The 21,763-nt window shown below is 37.8% G+C and overlaps 1 protein-coding gene across 1 annotated transcript in view; it reads right to left on the bottom strand.

Moving 5' to 3' along the window:
* The window catches only part of LOC145665973 (acid sphingomyelinase-like phosphodiesterase 3b), a 62,745-nt gene extending 42,080 nt beyond the window's left edge, over positions 1-20,665 (bottom strand). The window contains exons 1-4 of the mRNA XM_081733081.1: positions 20,601-20,665; positions 17,030-17,147; positions 12,575-12,643; positions 6,767-6,926 (exon numbers count right to left, since the gene is read on the bottom strand). Of these exons, the coding sequence (XP_081589207.1) occupies positions 6,767-6,926; positions 12,575-12,643; positions 17,030-17,126 (326 nt within the window). The 5' untranslated portion in view covers positions 17,127-17,147; positions 20,601-20,665. The remainder of the gene's footprint in view (positions 1-6,766; positions 6,927-12,574; positions 12,644-17,029; positions 17,148-20,600) is intronic.
* Between the last annotated feature and the right edge of the window lie 1,098 nt (positions 20,666-21,763).

Here is a 21,763-nt window from a genome sequence, read left to right as displayed (position 1 = left end):
CCTACTCGCCCAGAGTTTACTGCACCTATTCGAAGTAGCGATAAAACAACACCTCCAGCCCAATCTATCCTACATTCGCTCAGTATCGAAGATTTTCTTCGTTATCTCACCATAGTGCTCCAGAACGTGATACCATTTCAACGCGATCATATACTTCGCACCATTACTGCCACTGCAAAGTCGTTCTTTAACATCAATATGCATGGTACATATTCAAGACAATATGCTCATTTTCAAATCGCGCCTCTTGAAACTATTGTTTAAATCTATGTCGTTATTGCTTGTAGTCATGAATTTCTTACTTATTAATATACGATCTTTCCAGCAACACAAACTCCTCTTAGAGCATCTTTTACTCGAGGAACAAATTGATATTTTTGCTCTTAATGAAACTTCGCTCAAACCTGATATCACAGCACGCCTAACAGGTTATATCCTTCACCGACATGACTACAGAGAACCTGCTGCCAGAGCTCAAGGTGGAGTTGCAATTGGTTTCTCACCAAAATTACCATTCAGACAATATCACTTACAGGCTTGTATGAATCATCCAGAACATCTTCTTTTCTCAGTTTTCTTTCCCTCCATCGTCATAAACGTTGCTACAATTTATATTCGGCCGAGACATCCAATCCCATTCGATTTTTTCAATTATATTGCCCAAAACTTTCGAAATGTCGTCATTATGGCTGATATCAATATCCATAGTCGAAGCGACCGGGAAAAACAACATTTTATGAACTACGTAACTCAACAGTTACATTTGCATATCCATGAATTACCTAGTCATACCCGGCCAAGTAGTCAAACAACACCTGATGTTGTAATTACATCACTTAATCTAGTCGGTGACTGTACAATACAGGTTCTTGACACAATCGGTAGTGATCACTGCCCAGTAAAACTAACACTCAACAAGGGGCATCTTTGTCACACTACTCCAGTGTTTCGGACTGTTAAACGTTATGATAAAGCTGATTGGAATACATATAGAACAACCATTGAAAAAGACATCAGACCTCTCACAGCACCAACTACCGAACCTGAATTGTATCACAATATTTCACGGCTTACAGATACCTTAACTACAAATGCTCAAATATCTATTCGTGAGGAAAAAATCTACCCACACAGACCAAAGTTACCGCCTCAATATCTGGCCATTGTAAAACGTGCAAGGCAGCACATTCGAGAGTATCATCGTACTGGAAATGAGGTACATCTTCATTGTCACAGACAATGGCAATGGGCAGTTAAAAACTATCTCATTGCATATACACGAAGGCACTGGATAAGTGCGTGCAATAAACTGAGAGACGAGGCTCATCCTACCCGCTACTGGAAGAAATTTCATCAATTAACGGGAAAAAACACTGTTACAACATATCCACTCCATATCAATAATATTCCACTTCTTTCAGATGCAGATAAAGTGAATGCTTTCGCAGACCAACTGCAAACAGTGTTCACTCCAACCGAGGCTCCATGCCAGAGCGAACGCATTGATATTTCAAGAATACATTCTTTACAACCTTCTAAATCACATCAAACAGACATTAATCATCCTCTTACCAGACCAATAACTGCTCTCGAAATACATTCCGCTCTCCGACGAAAACGTAACACAGCACCAGGAATTGATAGTGTCTCGTACAGGATGCTGAAAGAATCTACACCTATTTTTATTTCTTTGCTAGTATCTATTTATAATTTCATACTCAACACTGGTTATTATCCAGTACATTGGAAAGTCTGGTGTGCATGTTTCATAAACCAAACAAGCCTATTCATGATGTTTCTTCCTACAGGCCCATTCATTAACTTCTGTCTTCAGTAAATTATTTGAAAAGATTCTCGTCAACAGACTACATGTTTATCTTAAAAAACACGATATGTTACCAATACATCAAGCAGGTTTCAGACCTACCTTTTCTATTAACGACCAATTGCTACGCCTAACTACTGTCCTTACTAATCAGTACAATAAAGCTCTTCCATCATGTCTAGTCCTTATGGTTTTAGAAAAAGCTTTTGATAAGGTATGGCACTATGGCTTGCTGCGCAAACTACAGTCACTCCAACTACCCACTTGTTACATCCGTCTCATTTACTCTTTTCTAAGTAATCGAATAGCGTATGTTTCAATAGGAAGTGCCCTCTCTAGACCTGTTTTTCCTCATACAGGCGTACCTCAGGGCTCCGCACTTAGTCCATTATTATATATCTTATATGCCTCAGATATGCCTAGACCACCGCCTAATGTCTATATTTTCCAATATGCTGACGACACAGCATTTTTATCACTTGGGAAAACTATGCTTCAGATCAGCAGAAGCTTACAATTGACACTCGACAATTTTCTTATCTGGTGCAGGAAGTGGAAATTAACTGTAAATTCGGAGAAAACACAAGCCCTTGTTTTCCTTGCACCTAAACGTAGAACTAAAGTACGTCGAAATCCTACTAATCTTTGTGTATCCGTTGACGGACATTTTCTTCGACCAACGGCCTATGCGACATATCTTGGTGTGGTATTCGATACCAAACTCACCTGGAAACCTCACTTTAAAAAACTGGCGCAAAAAGCATCAACTCGATTAAATCTTCTACGCCGCCTTACGGGCACGACCTGGGGACTAAGTGCGGATGTCTTACTAAAGACATACAAAATTTTTCTTCGACCTCTTCTCACATTTGGTCACATTGCCTGGTGTCATGCTTCACCTAAACTCTACGAGAAGTTAGCAATTATGGAACGCCATGTTATTCGCCTGGCATATCGTATTCGACTACCATATCCAAATTACATGACCTACGAACATATAGACTTTCCAACTATTTTCGAGCATCTTGCTACACTCCGGACAAGATACATTCAATCCCGCGTTACAAATGCTCATCCGCTCTATCTTGATACGTTAAGAGTTGATGCCCGTACAGATGCTCCATTTCGATATCAGCACTCACCGTTCAACATCCTCACCACACTTTATGTTCAGACAACAAATTTGGACGCTGCAGAGAGAGCAATATTTGGTATTTACATCGTCAGAGATCATCTACCTCATATTTTTCCATCTTAGCACATGTTCTTCACTCATCACTAACATTGGGCTATCATTACGTCTTACATCAGTCTCGAGTCGCCCCGAGACAGAAGATCTAACCAACATGTGTCTCAACTAATGTTCCCAATGTGATTGTGACGTCAATGCACTTCATATCATTATCATACTTGTTTAAATACGATATATCCAATTACGTTTATTCTTTAATTATATATATATATTTGTATATTTGCACCATTAATATGATACCTTGCACTGTATTATATATTGTTCTTTTCTCCAGACTAATTTTACGTGTTTTTTCAATTTCTTGTTGTTTTTGCACTGCACTTAGACCACCTATTGTATATGTATTAGCACCACAACATGTTTTGAAAACCTCTGCCAACGAGAGGGCGTAACCCTCTAATGGCTGGGGTTAGTTTGTTTTAATATGAAACCAAATATGATGGAATAAACAGAATAGATGATTAAAGAAATTTCACAAACTTAATCCCTTACCTTAAAAAAAAATGGTGTTGAATTGGCACACAAGTAACACGCTAAAGTGGTAGTCATTTTGTGTTGATTCAACACCTCATTTTTTGCTGTGTAGGCTCGTGCCTACCCGGTCTACCCGCTAAAGCCGCCACTGTTTTGGATGATGTTTTCAGAGGATGATTTTTCATCAGGAGACGTCTTCGGTGTTGAAGCTGCGATAGTGCGTGATATTGTGGGCTCAGGTCTTGAAGTGAATGGCAGTGGGTTTTGAATAGGTGCTGAATGTGAGATTGTGCTTGCTGGTGTTGTTTTCCTTTTTGCTTGTAGAATTTGTTGTATTCGTGGACATCCGGAATAATTAGCACAATGAGCGCCTTTACAATTGACACAACTTCTTTTCGCATTGGTACGTCCATTGAGAGCCGGCGCACTTAACGTACCGAGGCAGACCTTGGCAAATTGCAAACATTGTGCGTTTTAAATATAGGAAGTGTTCATTCGCTGTTTCAGTGCAAAGTGTATTACGAAGACAGTGCTAAAGAGAACCGACTATCAGATCACCGAAGCATTTTGCAGTTTATTTCTTTAATGAATGTTAAAGAATTTACTTTCATGCCATTGCCAGCAATATCGCATTTGCTGAGGAATCGCATGAGCACGATAATCAACGGAACACGACTATCATCTTGATATCCGCCAAGTGACGAAAGGGGAGGCATATCCAAGGGCGCCCATGTTGTGGTTTCCAAGGGGGGCAAGTATAAGCGACATTTCAAATATAGTTTCAAATTTTGCGGTAACTATTCGAAAAATTCTACTGGGTTTTCGATCTTCCGAAGTACAATTTCCTCTAGAGGGCAAGCGCCCCACCTTGCCCCTCCCCCTGATGGGCACCCTTGGGCATATCCAATTTTTATACTGCTACAAGTAAAATTTGAGTAGGTTTCGATTCTTGTTTTATATCCTTCATAATCTCATGTGAAATACTTTCTGAAATACAGTTTTAAAAGAGTTACTTGTAATAGCTCTATAAATAAAATATTTTTCTATTTGAATGATCTCGCTCTGTATGAGTAACGGATCAAAATGTGTTTGTTGTGTAAACGCAGCTAAAACATCTAGCAGTGATTTAGTCAGTGTATTTTGATTCACACTTTGCGCACAAATGAACGGTTTGTAAATGATGGTGAACTTCACTATTCTGTGTTCCATCTTACTTCTAAAGAACTATAAACACAGCCAAGCACGGCGATTTGTTGCTGAGTTAGTGATGCTTATACTGTTGCACAAAGTAGTTCATCACTAGAAGTATAATTTTACTATAAAACAAATATAATAATAAAACTAACACACTATGATGGGAGACAATACCTAACAAGATATGAATTACCAAGTAATAAGTATTGTTCCTTCTTACTTCTGAACGGAACTAAAACTGTTTATATCCTTCCGCCATATCAGAATGCAAACTGTACGTTCCGTTTTTTCTATGATCACACAATGATTGGCTAAAGTTATTTGGATATGTTACGTAACTGTTTGATAAGGTAGATGACTAATTCTTTTACAAGATGAGAAACCACTCCATTGGCATTACGGTGTCCAAACTTTTCTCAATGATAACCTTCCGAACAGATGGATTGGTTCATCAAATGACCTCGCTATAGTCATACATTATTGTTTCGTTTGTTGATTTTTTTTTCAGAGTATGTCGAAGAGAGTGTACACGTCTTCACTACCCCAAAATATGGCTTATCTGCAATAATGTATCACTGAAGCTCTCAATACGATCATATTGAAAATACTTCGGAGAATGTGGTTCGAGCTTTATAGTCGAATCAATATTTGGCGGGTACCACATCGGCAACGTTCTGTGGGTTGATTTCAGGCCTGAATTGGCCCAGGTAGTTAGGCGGCAATCGTCGCCTAGTCAGGGGCCACATAAAAATTTTAATAAACAGATTAGATCAGGAGGAAGAAAACATGTGCGACAACTAAAGCCTGTGACAAACATCTTGGCATTTCAGCTAAACGAATAAAACGCAACGCGACGTTGCCGAGTAGTAAAGGGGTATGGTTATGGCTAAGCCGATGAAGTACAGCTCAATCAGGTGACAGGGGACAGACGTGGATGTGTACAAAATAAACGTGGCATTACCGCTGGCCTCTCATTTGCTAGCAGCATTTAAAGGGAACTTGCAGCGCCGCCTTCAAATGCCAAGATGTTTGTCACGTCGTTTAGTATTTTTGTGAACAGTCATAGCGGCAATCTGCATACATCAAGCTCTTTGAGCGTTTCATTAAATCCTGTTACGACCCACGTCCCGTATAAAGTAAGAAGGGACCATGCCAATTTCAGAGTCATGTCGGTGCAAGCAAAAACAATAGTGAAACCCACACACTTCTTATCGCGGAATATAAAAGGGAGCTGAAAGTATAGTGCTCTGACAATACAATTGTTGAGAGTTTAGTTTCTTGGCCCAGGAAAAATAATTTGAAACCCAAGAGAAAGAGATTTGATAGGTGAGATCACTTTTGTGATTTATGATATCACAGTGATTTAATAGATTTTCATTTTGATTATGACAAGGCAATAGATGATGGGCCTATTGCGGCTAGTTCCACCGAACTGTCTAGAATGCTGAAATTATAATATTGTGTTATTCTCATGAATATTGTTACATAATATGTACCCAGATTTTATATTACGATCTTTATGGCATAATGTGTGGGGTGGCTACTAAAGAATAGTGTGCTTTATCCAAGATAATGTGCTTTCATTGTAGGCAAACAGGGCATTTGGGGTACTGGTGGTTAGGGGGATTGAGAATTCGAGATCAAAACAATATGCCACCCGCCAGGGCCAATTGGTAGCCAGTCCGAGCCTGGTTGATTTGTTTTCATCACAGGAGATTTTGCACTTCTTTCAATACCACACGTACAAATCATTATTCTTTTTGAATCGTAAGTTAAATACTAACCCCTAGGCAGGGCCGGCGCTAGAATTTTTGCCGCCCTGTGCGGAAATTTCACACGCTGTCCCTTTATTATTTTCTTTCTCAAAATTTCCGGCCCTGTATTCTTTTCTTTTTCAAATTTTGCCGCCCATCAGACTTGCCGCCCTGGGCGATGGCACGGCTCGAACCCCCCCCCCTCGCGCCGGCCTTGCCCCTAGGGTCCAAACTAAAAGTTATGGTGAAAGTTTGTTGCATACTTACCCTGACCACAGAATGAATGCTGGAAGTCCATCAACTTTCTTGATGTGTTCCAACGCAGAAACCACCAACTCAATGGGAGAATCACATTGATAATTTCCATATTTTCCCATCGGTTGAGGCTTTGAAGCGAGCTGACCTATATCTTTTAGGGGTCTGCAATCTACAGATAGGTAAAAATTATCGAGTTAGTAAGTTTTATACATCACTACCAGGTTTTTGTTCCGTATTTCAAGTATTCGAGCTTTTATGCACACAACTGATTTCGTAATGGTCTACTTAACAAAAATGAAATTAAAACTTTCCTTCAAAAATGTAATTTTTCCCCTTATCTTTGAGAAAGAAAAATTTCGTTATTGATATTTTCTTCTTTTCATGCACGAGATTTTTTTAAAAATTCTTAATTTCAAGAAAATACTTTCGGTGCATACGTAAACATGGTCGCCCGCAGCGGAAGGCAAAGGGGCCCATTGGCACCTGGATTTTCGAAGGCAGTTCATTTTCTGGAAATCAAATCATGCTAAATTTCTCTCACATATTACAGTACCTAATGTAAATTTTATTTACGGGGTATGATTGAAAAGTTTTAATACTGGACTTGTAATTTAAAAATGGCAGTACTTACAGGCTATTGCGATAGGTCTCCTTCAAAGTAGTCCCCTGCTGCCTAAACACACTGATTTCATGGGTGTTTCCACTTCTAAAAGCATTCCTGAAAAGTAACTTTCCGAACGATGTGAACTACTCTCTTCGTATTTGCCTGGATGTCTTCAATTGAGTCAAATCTCTTTTCTTTTAGTGACAATTTTAATTTAGAAAATAGGTAGAAATCGACGATCTTATTATTACCCTATTTAATAATTTTGGGTTCGTTTCAGCCTGATTAAGCAAGTCTTGGGACGTTTTGTTCCAGTTTTTCATCCATTGTTCGCAATTAATAATGCGCCACGACACACACACACCTCGTATGTCAAATACTATAGTAATATAATAGTTTATTAATTGTAGCTAATAGGTATATGTGCGTCAATACACGTTGTTGTATTCGATGTATTATGTGGACGCGTGGATAAAAATGTATGTGTGTAGTATTCGAGACTGTGGTTGTGTTTTAATCTTTTGCTCTCCATGAAATCGGTCCCTTGTTCTCCCTTGAACAAAAATTCTGCGGGCGTCCCTGCATGTACTAGGAAGGTGTTTCTCAAATTTAAGAATGTATTTAATTGTGTTGTTGATTGATTAAGATGTTTGAGATTTTGTTCGCATTGTCCATCGTTCGAAGTCGGTAAGGGCTTTGCTTTTATGACCCTTTAGCAGTCATAGGTATGAGAATAGTTGTTGATTATGTCTTTTCTCTTGACATGGCTTTGAAGTATAGTAATCAACGTTTCATACCTGTGCACTGATGTTGTTTCTAACAAAAATTCGAATTCCTCTTAAAAATGTGTTTACTTAATTATTCAATGTTTTGTACAATATTGTAACGTTATCCCTGTAGGTAGAGCTTTGGTAGAGAAAATTATAGTCCTGAATCGTCTTCCACTACTGGTTTTATTATAAAAAATCTTGTATAAACTGTATTCTACAAGAATAGTATAACAATGTAATTTCTCTAATACGAGGTGGCGAAAGGTGACTCAAGGCCCGAGTAGCCTAAGGCAGGATCTTCGCATAGCTCTGCATCAAGCTAGGTGGAGTGGATTAGGAATCTCCAATCCTCCGAATCAAGCAGAGATGAGGTTGGAAAAGTTACAGAACTCTGAAGCAAGTCAAGTGGCTGAGGTTAGGAATCCCGACAGAGCTCCGAAGCAAGCTAGGTGGAGTGGATTAGGAATCCCCAATGCTCCGAAGCAAGCAGAGAAGAGGTTTGAAAAGCTACAGAACTCTGAACCAAGTTAAATGGATGAGGTTAGGAATCCCGACAGAGCTCCGAAGCAAGCTAGGTGGAGTGGATTAGGAATCCCCAATGCTCCGAAGCAAGCAGAGAAGAGGTTTGAAAAGCTACAGAACTCTGAAGCAAGTTAAGTGGTTGAGGTTAGGAATCCCGACAGAGCTCCGAAGCAAGCTAGGTGGAGTGGATTAGGAATCCTTAATGCTCCGAAGCAGGCAGAGAGAAGGTTTGAAAAGCTACAGAACTCTGAAGCAAGTTAAGTGGTTGAGGTTAGGAATCCCGACAGAGCTTCGAAGCAAGCTAGGTGGAGTGGATTAGGAATCCCCAATGCTCCGAAACAAGCAGAGAGGAGGTTTGAAAAGCTACAGAACTCTGAAGCAAGTTAAGTGGCTGAAGTTGGGAATTCCGACAGAGCTTCGAAGCAAGCTAGGTGGAGTGGATTAGGAATCCCCAATGCTCCGAAGCAAGCAGAGAGGAGGTTTGAAAAGCTACAGAACTCTGAAGCAAGTTAAGTTGCTGAGGTTGGAAATTCCGACAGAGCTTCGAAGCAAGCTAGGTGAAGTAGATTAGGAATCCCCAATGCTCCGAAGCAAGCAGAGAGGAGGTTTGAAAAGCTACAGAACTCTGAAGCAAGTTAAGTTGCTGAGGTTGGAAATTCCGACAGAGCTTCGAAGCAAGCTAGATGGAGTGGATTAGGAATCCCCAATGCTCCGAAGCAAGCAGAGAGGAGGTTTGAAAAGCTACAGAACTCCGAAGCAAGTTAAGTGGCTGAAGTTGGGAATTCCGACAGAGCTTCGAAGCAAGCTAGGTGGAGTAGATTAAGAATCCCCAATGCTCCGAAGCAAGCAGAGAAGAGGTTTGAAAAGCTACAGAACTCCGAAGCAAGTTAAATGTTTGAGGTTAGGAATCCCGACAGAGCTCCGAAGCAAGCTAGGTGGAGTAGATTAAGAATCCCCAATGCTCCGAAGCAAGCAGAGAAGAGGTTTGAAAATCTACAGAACCCTGAAGCAAATTAAGTGGTTGAGGTTAGGAATCCCAACAGAGCTCCGAAGCAAGATAAGCAGGAGGAAAAGAAAACCCTAGAGCTCCGAAGCAAACTAGAGGCTTTGGGTTGGGTATCTCCTAGAGCTCCGAGCAAGCTAAAGGGAAGATTGACCAATCGCAGACTGGTAGCTGTCCATGGTATCCTCTTGGTTATATCGGGGTTCCAGGTGAGGCGGTCGCTCTGCTGTTACCTCATCGTCATGTGATTGGTGGTGTTGCTACAGTCTCCATCGTCTGCAATCGTAGTATTCCATAATAAAGTGCAGGTGTTTGTTGTTTATAAAGAGGAGTACATGTAGAACGTTTGCAAACACGAGTACGTGCTACTTCACATGTTTTATCATTGAATAATAAAGTAAACACGCAATACCAGACACAATTTGGTGCCATTAGTGCATGCAAAGATATGCTAATGACAGTCATTCTCCAGTTCTGAGTTTTTTTTTCCTATTGTGCTCTAAACAACTATTGTATTTTATCGACTTGTGTAATGAATTATATATAATTGATTACCTGTAAACTAAAGCGTAATTCCATATTTATTTATCATTCATTAACTCTAGTGAATCATTGGAACAATAGGTATTCCAAGAAAGACTCTTTTAGTATTTCTCTTTAAATAAATCCAGCACTTGAGAATGTCTATATATTGTTTCTATTCTATTCACAAAAATTCTGGAACCATCTTTGAAATATTGGAGATAATCCTATAGCAGATAATGTAAATAAAATAAAATGAAATACAAAATCAAAAGCTTTCGTTAAATCTATGTACATTACATTAATTATGATCTTGATGATATAACTTTTGGATATTCTTTGGCTATGTGGAGAAAATTATGATTCTAGGTATTATTATTATTATTATTATTATTATTATTATTATTATTAATAATTTCTATTGTTCTTTATTTTAACTAATCATCTTTTAAAAAGCACCAAGAACTAAGAGAATATTCTAGATATTGAAACTTAACTTTTTGACCTTTTATAGCCTATACAGTACATGTAAAGATTGTTCTTTCAATTTTAAGAGTAGATTACGCTAGTACGCGAGGGACATTCAGAGAGTAATGCCTCCAAGCCCACTACTTGGCCAATAGTATTACAAACATTCTGAACTTTTTATTATTAATGCACTGATGTTTAAGCTATAGAGTGTCACTTGTTTTCTTTCCTATCTCTTCTCGTTATAGAGTAACGGAGCAATCGATGACATCCAGTGGTAACGTCTGGTTGAAACAACGGGCTGTCAATTTCTGACTGCGGAAGGTTTTGCGCCCGTCACCGTATGACAGTTTACGGGATGCCTGTGTTGACGTCAGCACTATCAGTCGATGGAGTACCGCCACACGTCCTCTCCTCCGCCAAAATATTCAAAGTTGTCCCATCTGCTGGCAAAGTGTTGTTGACTCTCTTCTGGGACTGAGATGGTGTCGTGCATAAACTGCATACTCAGTTTATTGTCTGAAACGGTCAGACAATAAACTCAAATCGCTGGTTGTGTAACATGGAGCTGCCCTTAATAAGATTACCCCCTCTGTTACCGGCAAGGAATGCATAACATTCCCCACATTTAAATTCAGTTCAGTAAAATACGGATAGTTGAATCCATCTAGAAATAATGGGAAATAATTGAATATGCAAATGTTTACTAACAAAATAAAGGCAATCTGGAATAAAGGAAAATCTAAGTTTCAAAAATATCCTTTATAAAAATATCCAAACTTGATAATAACAATTCTGACAATATCTGAATTGACTGAAATCAATATCTAAATAGAATCGAATATATATATATATATATATATATATATATATATATATATATATATATATATATATATATATATATATATATATATATATATATATTAGCCCCATAAATGACTCGACAACGATAGAATACATTCAATTAATCTTGTTATCATTTGACCGAAAATTTAAGCTCGCCTCACATTTCAATTTCAACCTCATATATAAGGAACCTTAATCTCTTTGATATAATAAATATAGTAATTCTTAACTCATCAGATATTACACAACAATTTTGACTACAACTTCTAGGCATTCAATAATTATATAAGACATATAGAAACCTTAAACTGTTTTTCTTGACCGGTTGTATACTAGTTAGCAACTAACGCCTTTTCCAACTTCAAAATCACGATCGCAATAGTTTCCAAACTCGCCACCAATGGCGCTACACGCTTTAACAACTCTAGCGGCTAAGATTTATACTAATACAAGATCACTAATGAGAATATATTCTACCAAATTGAAGCATAATTACAAAAAATAAATATTTCAGAACAGTTTACACCCTAAAGCGACTGCGGGCCAGATTGCAACGCACTCGCAAAGATAAGCAGGTAATTTTGCACCAATGGTCATCCGCACACAAGCCACAAAACTAAGGAAGAAATGTAGTGCCTGAGGTTCACGGACATTCTGCCTCATTCTGCTTATAGTCCGGATCTTGCGTCCTGCGACTTTTCACTCTTCCTCAAACTTAAGGATCACCTTAAGAGCCGACGTTACAGTTGTGACGTGGAAGTGAAAGCAGCAGTTCGGGAATGGTGTCTCCAGCAGCCACCACAATTATTCGTCGACGACATGAAAAATCTTGTTTCGTGTTGGCGCAAGTGTGTTGTCCGTAATGGGGATTATGTTGGAAAATGATGCCACCATTTGTAGCTGACAGTGCAAGCTTTCTACTGACATCTGTATCGGTGCTGTCTGTCAAATACAAATAAAGGCATTATCACCTTGGAGGCATTACTTTCCGAATCACCCTCGTGATTGCCATTTTTTTTTTCACGCAGTTACGCTTAGGAAAGTTATAGAGATATAGTAATCATAAAATCTACTCTTACTGTCATTAACATTGCCATAGGTGTCGTACATCTCGTGAAGATGAACGTCTGTTATGTGCCAAAAGTAATCTATAAAAGAAAAAAATATATTAGATACATTAAAAAAAATCAAAAGACTACTTGATTAGGCATCTAGAATATATTTGCAGGCAGCAAGTTTGCGAATTAGCTTCCTTGCTGCAAAATGATGTTAATCACATCACAACGACAAAAACACAGAATTACTGACATTGCCAAAGACACTGTTTTGACGTAAGATTTCTTTTTGCGCGTGCAATAAAACAAAAGGCCCAATCAATTTAATTGAATGTCGCAATTATACCGCAAACATTATTAATGTAAGGACAATGTAACTTAGAAGGGCCCACGCATATACAGTATAGGTGCAGTCTTATACAACGCACCTGACAAAATGAGCTATAATATAAAATATACCTCACAGATACTAACGTAATTTACACAAAACTGATTGGATAATGTCGCGTTCAGGGGTAAAAGTGAGGGGGGAACGCGGGAGGACGTCATCCCCCTACTTCCAAAAAATATCAATGGCATCCCTCCACTTTCTAAAAAATTACAATGGGCAAATACAGGCACGGGGGACATCGTGATGTCGTGTGTTTCCCTACCCTTTCAAATCCGTCTCTGGTTACGTTTATTGGAATCTGGATGTTGAGCATTTTGTATTAGGTCAGATTAGGTTAGGTTAAAACTGACATTTTATTTGTTGTGAATCTCTTGTCTCTATATTTGTTTTATAAATGTCTCCGACTCATTTGCTCTGTTCTTATATTGTTTACAGCTAAACAAATACAGTGGTGCTATTCAACCGGTTCGCACCTGTTTGCTAGAACTGGTTGTTAAAAATATTTCGAGTTCGCAGAACCGTTTGTTAAATCCAGACATAAATACAAACATGCATATATACGATGACTTAACCAAAAGTGAGAGAAAGAAGCCAAACAAATTTGTGAAAACATCTCTGAATTTTCCCCCTCCCCTCTTGCATTGTTGTAAAAATAAGCAACTTTGACTTGTCAACGGGTAGAAAGAAATTTGAATGAGTGGACGCCAAGAAATTTATCTGATGCGACCGATAAAGTTTTCCAGTCATGTAGCTTCGAATCAAGCCATAGACACTTTTCGACTAATGGATCCTGGAAAATAATTAAACAAGCAATAGTTTCCTAGACTTTTTTCTCGAACATGGTATAGGGCTGCAATTCCTCAAAATGGTATTTCAGAGTTTAGGGCAAAAGGAATCAGTCACTATGATTTAGTTTGGAACGTGTTCCCAGAAACTGTCTTTGGTCCTAGCTTAATCTCCGAAACATCGGATGTCCCCAAGCCTGTATCTAATAATGAACTTACTGATTTCACTTCAGAGAAAAATAAACTCCAACTCCGACAGATTCCCCAACACAGAATCCAATACATGATAAACATCAGGAATCACTCCAAACTCCCGAAAGTAACATCTCATCCCAAAAGAACGTGACTAAAATTTTGTAACACCAAAAATTGAGGGTCCAAAGGTTTTCAGAAAATCAGTTATCAGGAAAGCAGTTGTTCTGAGACGGAAATTGTTTATAGAATTTGAGGGAACTTACAAATTTCGAAGAAAATTGGGAAGATGGGATTAAATATACCTGGACCATTCAGACAACTTGAAAATGATTATTATCGACAGAAGTCGTGTGTTAGCCAAAATCAGCCTATTAGAAAGAAGCATCATCAGAAAGACCATTTTGGAAGGGATTGTAGGAAATTTTATTATCAACAAAAAGCAAAAGATCCTGGATTTAATGCTTGGAATACAAATTTTGGTTTCATGAAAACTGTGAGCCATGGAAGTATATGTCAGTAGCTGAGCTCTATCAGGAGTGTGAAGACGGTTGTGCATTGTTGGACGATTAATAATTAAAAAAAAAAAAGAAAGATTACATCTGTGTTATGTGAATCCGCAGAGTAAGCCTATTGTTTTAGTACTTACTGTGCATATTTTTGTTTTTAAGTTAATGATTTATTGTGTATTATTATTTGATGCACACTTGTTTACTGAGTTTCTAATTTTGTTTTTCTAGTATTGGTTTCAAAACCTACCCTGGAAATCCTTTGACTTGTAAGTGGTGATATTATGTTCAGATGCTTACAATATCGCCGTTTTGCCTATTGTAATAAAAGCATTAATAAACTGTAGTTGGTTTCTCATATTGAAAATTCAGCTGGTGGTCATTTTACTGTAAGGTTCCAGGTAGTTTATGTAGAATTTATTATTTCTTCGTGTTGAAGGTGAATGAATTATTTTCAATATTCCGAATTGGTGGCAATATATCTAACTATCTACTTATCCATCTACTCTCTCTCTCTCTCTCTGTCAAAAGACATGGATGTGGTTGAAGATGTCAAAACAGTGAGATCTATGGGTGATTGTAACAGCAGTGATAATGAAATGGGTTCGGAAATAACGACGATGTGGAAGTGGTTTCCGTTTCAGTTTTACAACCATTACAACCTGCTTCATCCGGATCTGTCCGGATCCCAAAGAGAAAAACAGTTCCGGACGACCAGTAGAAAGAGAGAGAGTTCCTTTTAAAATATTTTTTTTTTTTTTTTTAGAAATACAAGTTACTCATTAGAATGTAATAGGTAAAATGTATTAGTGCAACACAACAAAAAGATCAGTTAGTCGGTAGTATAGTGGAATTATAATGAGGGGACACAATAGTCTAGTCCACGTGGTCCGGGGTTCAATTCCCGGCCGGTGCTTCCCCAATTTCCGGCGTCCACAAGCGTCGTGAGGCAAACTGGGGAGACACGCGAATAAAAGACGTGACGGGCACTAAGTCTAGAAAGCTCCCGATACGCTGGTTAGCGATAGGGCGCGTTCGTCGCTAGGCTGGACGCAGTTCCACCAATCGCTAACAGATGGCGTGGAGCGGCTGAGGCCCACAAATCGGGCCGTTATGCCAAGTTTTTTTTTTTTTTTTTTTTTTTTTTTTTTTTTTTTTTTGAATAGTGGGATCATAATGCATTGCCTGTCACTTGGAGACCAATACCCAAATGATCATGACATTTCATTCAGATATGACACAGGTTACTGCCACTTCTGGCTGTTCACAATGCAACAATGAAAAAACTTTTTTCGCAAAAGTAGGTGTTCTTTATGTATTTCAACCCCCTGAATTCGAAAATCACACTCAAAACATTCTATCACCCACTGTTTTAGCACAAATCGTATACTTTGCCAATATTGATAACACATATTGAAGTATTACATATATATAAATATAGGGTGTTAATGAACTATACCGACAAACTGTAAGAGGTGATTCCTCACATTAAAATAAGAGAAAAAGTTCATATGGACCTTTGGCGAAAAGTACATAGTTTCAGAGCTAGTGCTGCCCAAAATCTCGAAAAAGCTAAATTTCAACAGGCCCTATTTCGAATTCCAGAAACTGTGGATGGTGATTCTTATCAGCGTAAAGAAAGCCACGCATACACAATCCAAATGTGCATATTTCGTAAATTTTCAATAGGTGTACGGGGTATTTCCTAAAGGGTGTAATTCTCAGATATGCTCTCAATAGAGTTTACAGATATATCCTGATTTCAAGAAGGCCAACAAAATATTAAAATATGCACACAGTGAACAGATGCATGGAGAGAATGTGGTACAACACATGCATTAAGCTCATTCGTTCCGTGCTTTCTTAGTAGTTATGACGTGGCCCCTGCTTTTCCTCTTATGCGGCATTTCCGGATGCTCACGTTGAAGCATCCAGACGTAGTCATCCATCCGAACATCTCAAGTGCCGTTCCATGTCCCTGATATCTTGATGAAATCCTTCACCCTGTTCCTTACTTACAGCACCCAGATTTAAAGGGAAAAATTCAAGATGCGAATGTAACAAAGGTAACTTCAAATTCATTGAGTATCCCAGCATTTTTTAATTTCGTCAGCATATTCTCGACTATGTCGATAAAATCTGGGCTACGATTGTTTCCTGGGAAGTTTTGAACCACACACTTAAAGGCAGTCCAGGCTTCTCGCTCCATGGCATTCATTGCATGAAGGAAACCTTCATCTAGCGTTAGTTTGCGAATATCAGGAACAATAAACACACCTTCTTTCAACTTAGCATCTGATAGGTTGGGGAACTTATTACATACATATTTGAAGCAGTTGCCACACTTAGGTAATGCCTTTACAAACTGCTTCATTATGCCTAATTTGATATGCAGAGGTTTTTCCCCGTTGCACAACACATTGTACCTTGAGTACATTGTATCAGTATATAAGATTTGTAATAATAAATGTACAATATTACAATAAAGTAACTCTCAACCAAGACTACTAAAAGTTATCAGGGTAATAAGTGTTGTTTGTTTGTTTTCGTTAAGCAATTAGCACGAACATACAATAATACAATGTTAATTTAGTACACTTACCTAGCTTTTGCATCTTTGTTTGACAGTATATCTCGCAGGAGAATAATATTGCCAGCAGCAACATTAAGCAAATCCCGGTTTCCTTATGACAATCCATAGCTACATATATAGCTTAAGGCTGGAACAGAAAAAAATAAATAAATAAAATTCAATCTAATCTAGTACAATTTCGCCTCTATGAAGAAGACGAATTACTAGTGCAAAATGAATGATTAAAATAGTTAATCGTAAAGTAACAAATAAGGTGCGAGAAAGTGGATTCAGACAAGTGGCGTAGCACACTTTTGCAGGCCCCCCCGGCAAAGTATGGAGAAGGGGCCCTAGTTCTAAAGCCTATAGAAGTAAGGTTTAGGTTCTACTTCTTTAAATCTTTATTTATTGCAAGACTTCGGGGCCCCCTATACCTCGGGGCCCCCCCGCACTGCGGGGGTTGCGAGGGCAGCTGCGGAAACTAGATTCGTACACAAAAACTTGAGGTCCGGAGGGAGCGTTTTAATGGTCATCTAATTGTTTATATATATATATATATATATATATATATATATATATATATATATATATATATATATATATATATATATATATATATATATTGAAAAATTATCTTTGGTACTTTTTTTACTCTGTTTCTGTTAATTTTATTATCTTTACTGTTCACCCAGAAAAGAGAGGTGTCCCTGTTCAATATCATTTACGGTTGTGTTAGTAGTTAGTTGATTAGTTCTGGGTATAATAGAAGTCTTCTTTATACGATTTCATTAGGTTTTGACAGATTCTTTAAGAAATATGTTATAATACCGTAACCGTATCGTACTATAAAAGTGGTCCTATTCCAAGTTAAATTGCCGGAACCAGTGGCGTGATCATGTCTCTTGGAGGTAAAATAGTAGGGTGAGGAACTACTTGTACTAACAAGGAACGGACATGAACGTGTCATCCGGACATCCGAATCAAACCCAGTCCATTCGATAAACATAACAAAGATATGTTTGTGCACAAAAAATTAGGAGCCATGGAGCTCAAGAGCTCAGCTAACAATGCTTTATCTTCAGCTACATCTTCCAGCTAAATAATGCATCCAGATCCGGTAAAAGTGTATAGTCATTATGAGACATTACCAGCCGCAGCAGAGCTGATAAAACTGATTTTTCAAGTATATATTATGCATGCCATACTAATATTTTCCAATTATATTTGCTTTTCTGCTTGAAATACGATGCATTATTGATGGTAGTCTGCAAAAATTACATGTACCAGACTCAACCAAAACTGAAATAACTAAGTTTAATAGATGCTTCAAAAGTAAGTAAAGTTGGCTTGTGTATAGCCCGCTCCCCCCAGTGATTTTTAACGAATCATAGTGATTCTAACGATTCATATTAGTTCATAATGAATCGGAATCGCATGTTGTAAAGATTTAAGATGTAAATCTTGTGGTAAGGAAGCTTTAGTATAAGTAGTAGTAGTAGTAGTAGTAGTAGTAGCGATAGTAGTAGTAGTAGTAGTAGTAGTAGTAGTAGTGACTCTTCCAGTTCCCGTGACAAAGTTATATATATATCGAATAATATAAGTTATTATTCGATATAAGAGAAAAATACTCCTCCTCCTACTACTACTACTTAAATCGACAACAGAACCCAACCAACCCCTGCGGGGCTTCTAACTAGGGCTGTTCCGATAATCGAGTAATCGATAACAATTCGATAAAATTTCAAAACCGTTTCGTCGATAAAGAATTTTAATTTTATCGAATTATCGAACTTTCGAGACTCCCGAAATGTTTGAGACTCTCGAAATGTTCGAAACTCTCGAAATGATCGAGACTCTTGAAATGATCGAGACTCCCGAAATGTTCGAGACTCCAGAAATGTTCGGGACTCTCGAAGTGTTTGAGGCACTCGAAATGTAAGAAACATTAGACAACTTCGAGACACTCGAACTGTTCGAGAGTCTCGAATTGTTTGAAAGCAGGAAATACAGAAATATATCAATATGATCGCATTTGTCGAGTCGCTTGAATATTTTGAAAAGTTCAGGATTATTGGAGTGTTCGGAAGAATCAATGCATTCGAGGTTATCATAGTTGTATATAATATGTGTTACATATATGCAGGATGTTCATATTAAAACTTCTTTCCTTAACAATGAAGTGAACATCTGTAAAAGGTTTCCTCACAGATCTGTACAAGGTTTAAGCAGTCTGTCAGAAGAGAGAAAGAGGAAGAGAAAACATGCATCACCCTAATGGAATTGGAACCCAAGATGCCATTAGTCTACTAATAGTCACTTTGCCGATTGCGCCAATAACAGGACAGGCAGAAAAATAATTTTACATATGATTTCGACAAATAAAACTTTGCAATAACTTATCAGATGAAAAAAGTTGTTTGAATAGTTTGGCTGCAAGAAGGAATCATTGGAGAGGTGAAGGAACCGAACTGTCCATCAGTACTTTTGATAATACCCGAAACTTCGATAATACTCGAAATGTCGACAATACCCGAAACTTCTTTAATACTCGAAATGTCGATAATACCCGAAACTTCGATAATACTCGAACTTTCGATAATATCCGAAACTTCGATAATACTTGAAATGTCGATAATACCCAAAACTTGGATAATACTCGAAATTTCGATAATACCCGAAACTTCGATAATTTCAAATACTCGAATGTTTTCGAGTAACCGATGACAAATCGATAAATTTTCACTCCCGAAGTTCGATAGGTCCTCAGCCTTATCGAACACCCCTACTTCTAACCCGTTCCTACTACTACTACTACTATTGCTACTAACTACCACTACTACTACTACTACTTATACTAAAGCTTCCTTACCACAAGATTTACATCTTAAATCTTTACAACATGCGATTCCGATTCATTATGAACTAATATGAATCGTTAGAATCACTACGATTCGTTAAAAATCACTGGGGGGAACGGGCTATACTCAAGCCGTAAAGTTATTAAATTCGAACTCCGAATCGCTCAATTTTGTGTGAAGTAACCACGTTCAGGATGTTCACGTTTTTGACGAGCGATGATGCACCACAATCTTAAGAGTATATGTACTCAAGGTGGTTGTAAGGTATTTCCATTTTCACAAGTTGACAACCCTAATTTTGTATCAGATTCAAACCAAGATCGTGGTTCTGAGCCTATGTGAATACTATGTTTCGTCCTTTATAACCTCGGTGCTGCATAAAGACCAAAAACTCAAGTCAACTTGAATTCAAATCTTTGCTTCGTGTTTATGTTTCAGTTTAAGAAGCCATTTTACATGACTTTTTGCTTGTCTATCGCCGATTAACAATACTATTACTTACAAATCATTAACTTTCAAAATTATACAAAATTTAAAACTCTGGCATTTTTTTTTCGTTAACCCTGCCAGCTTTTCAACATGACAATAATTACTTATGAATAGGTTAAGTTGGGTTTGGCTTTTCTCACTTACTTAATACATAAGTTTGACCCAGCACGGCTTATGGGAACTTAACGCAAAAATTTTAGAAAAATCTATTTAAAGTTTAGAAAAGTCTATACGAACTGAATTAGTTAAATTACCTAATACTTATTTTAAATTGTAACAAATTAATCTTATTCGATCAACTCATTAAACAGAATTGTTGCTTCTTTCTTTTATCTTCTGAGAGTCTTCCCTTACGTGCTCCGGAATTTCTCCTCTGAACATTACCATTCATCTTCTCTGAAAGTCATTGTATAATTAGTAGAGCAATCAGTGGCGGATCCAGCCTGGGGCCGGGAGCTTAGGCCCCCCAATCTTTGAGGGACGAAAATAATTTAAGGTATTATTTACATATTTTTGAAAGTTTTTAGTAGACTCAAGATATACCTATCATACTCTTGGTTCTGACTGACCCAACCAGTTATTACCTTCCAGATCCGCCTCTGAGAGCAATGACTCACATCAAATGAGCTTTGTGGTGGATAAACACTGTGTATATCAAGGATGTGTATGGATTTTATCGGAGTTCTCGTGTCTCCTAACACTTCCTTCATTTCACTATTTTTTTTCGCTCATTATTATCATCATCATCATCGTGTCACTCATCTTCGAAGCATAATCATGGACGTTAAACTTAAAATAAACAGTAGAGATATTTACATTATGTTTTCTTAAAATTATGTATTTTTTTTTTTATCTTCTTGCAAATTATGCTTTACTTTAAATTTTGTTTGTAACATAAATAAGGGAACGCAAAGGTGCAGATTATGAATAATTCGTCAAATTATAAAAGCATGTTTCTTTCAGTTCTCTTACTTTAAATGATTTTCTAAGGCGTTCTGGATTGCACTGGCGTCTCTGGCATGTAAAATTTGGGGGACATTAAAGAAAGTGATTTAAATGGTAGGTCTACTACCTACCCCAACCTGTTTATTATCTTCGATTCCATTTGTTACCTTTCTGCTTACCTTCACTGACCCCCTGAGGTATATCAAGAACTCTGTTATAATCCTTTCACAGCCTAAATATTATATTGCAGATAAATGTAATTATTATTATTTATCTTATTCTGTCGTTAGTAAATAAAGTAGTCTTCAAAATATTGGGGGGACGCGTCCCCCTCATCCCCTCGCCAGAAACGCCCATTCTGGATTGTTGCCCTGGTGCATATACAAATGAACTAGAAATGACTATGTGCTATCCTAGTGTGCAATATGATGTTACATACAATACCTTCACACTAGTACCTGCTATCCTACGA

Source organism: Thermobia domestica, chromosome 1 (assembly GCF_964235325.1).
Source record: "Thermobia domestica chromosome 1, izTheDome1.hap1.1, whole genome shotgun sequence".
Lineage (NCBI taxonomy): Eukaryota > Metazoa > Arthropoda > Insecta > Zygentoma > Lepismatidae > Thermobia > Thermobia domestica.
This window is presented reverse-complemented; position numbering and strand designations above follow the sequence as displayed.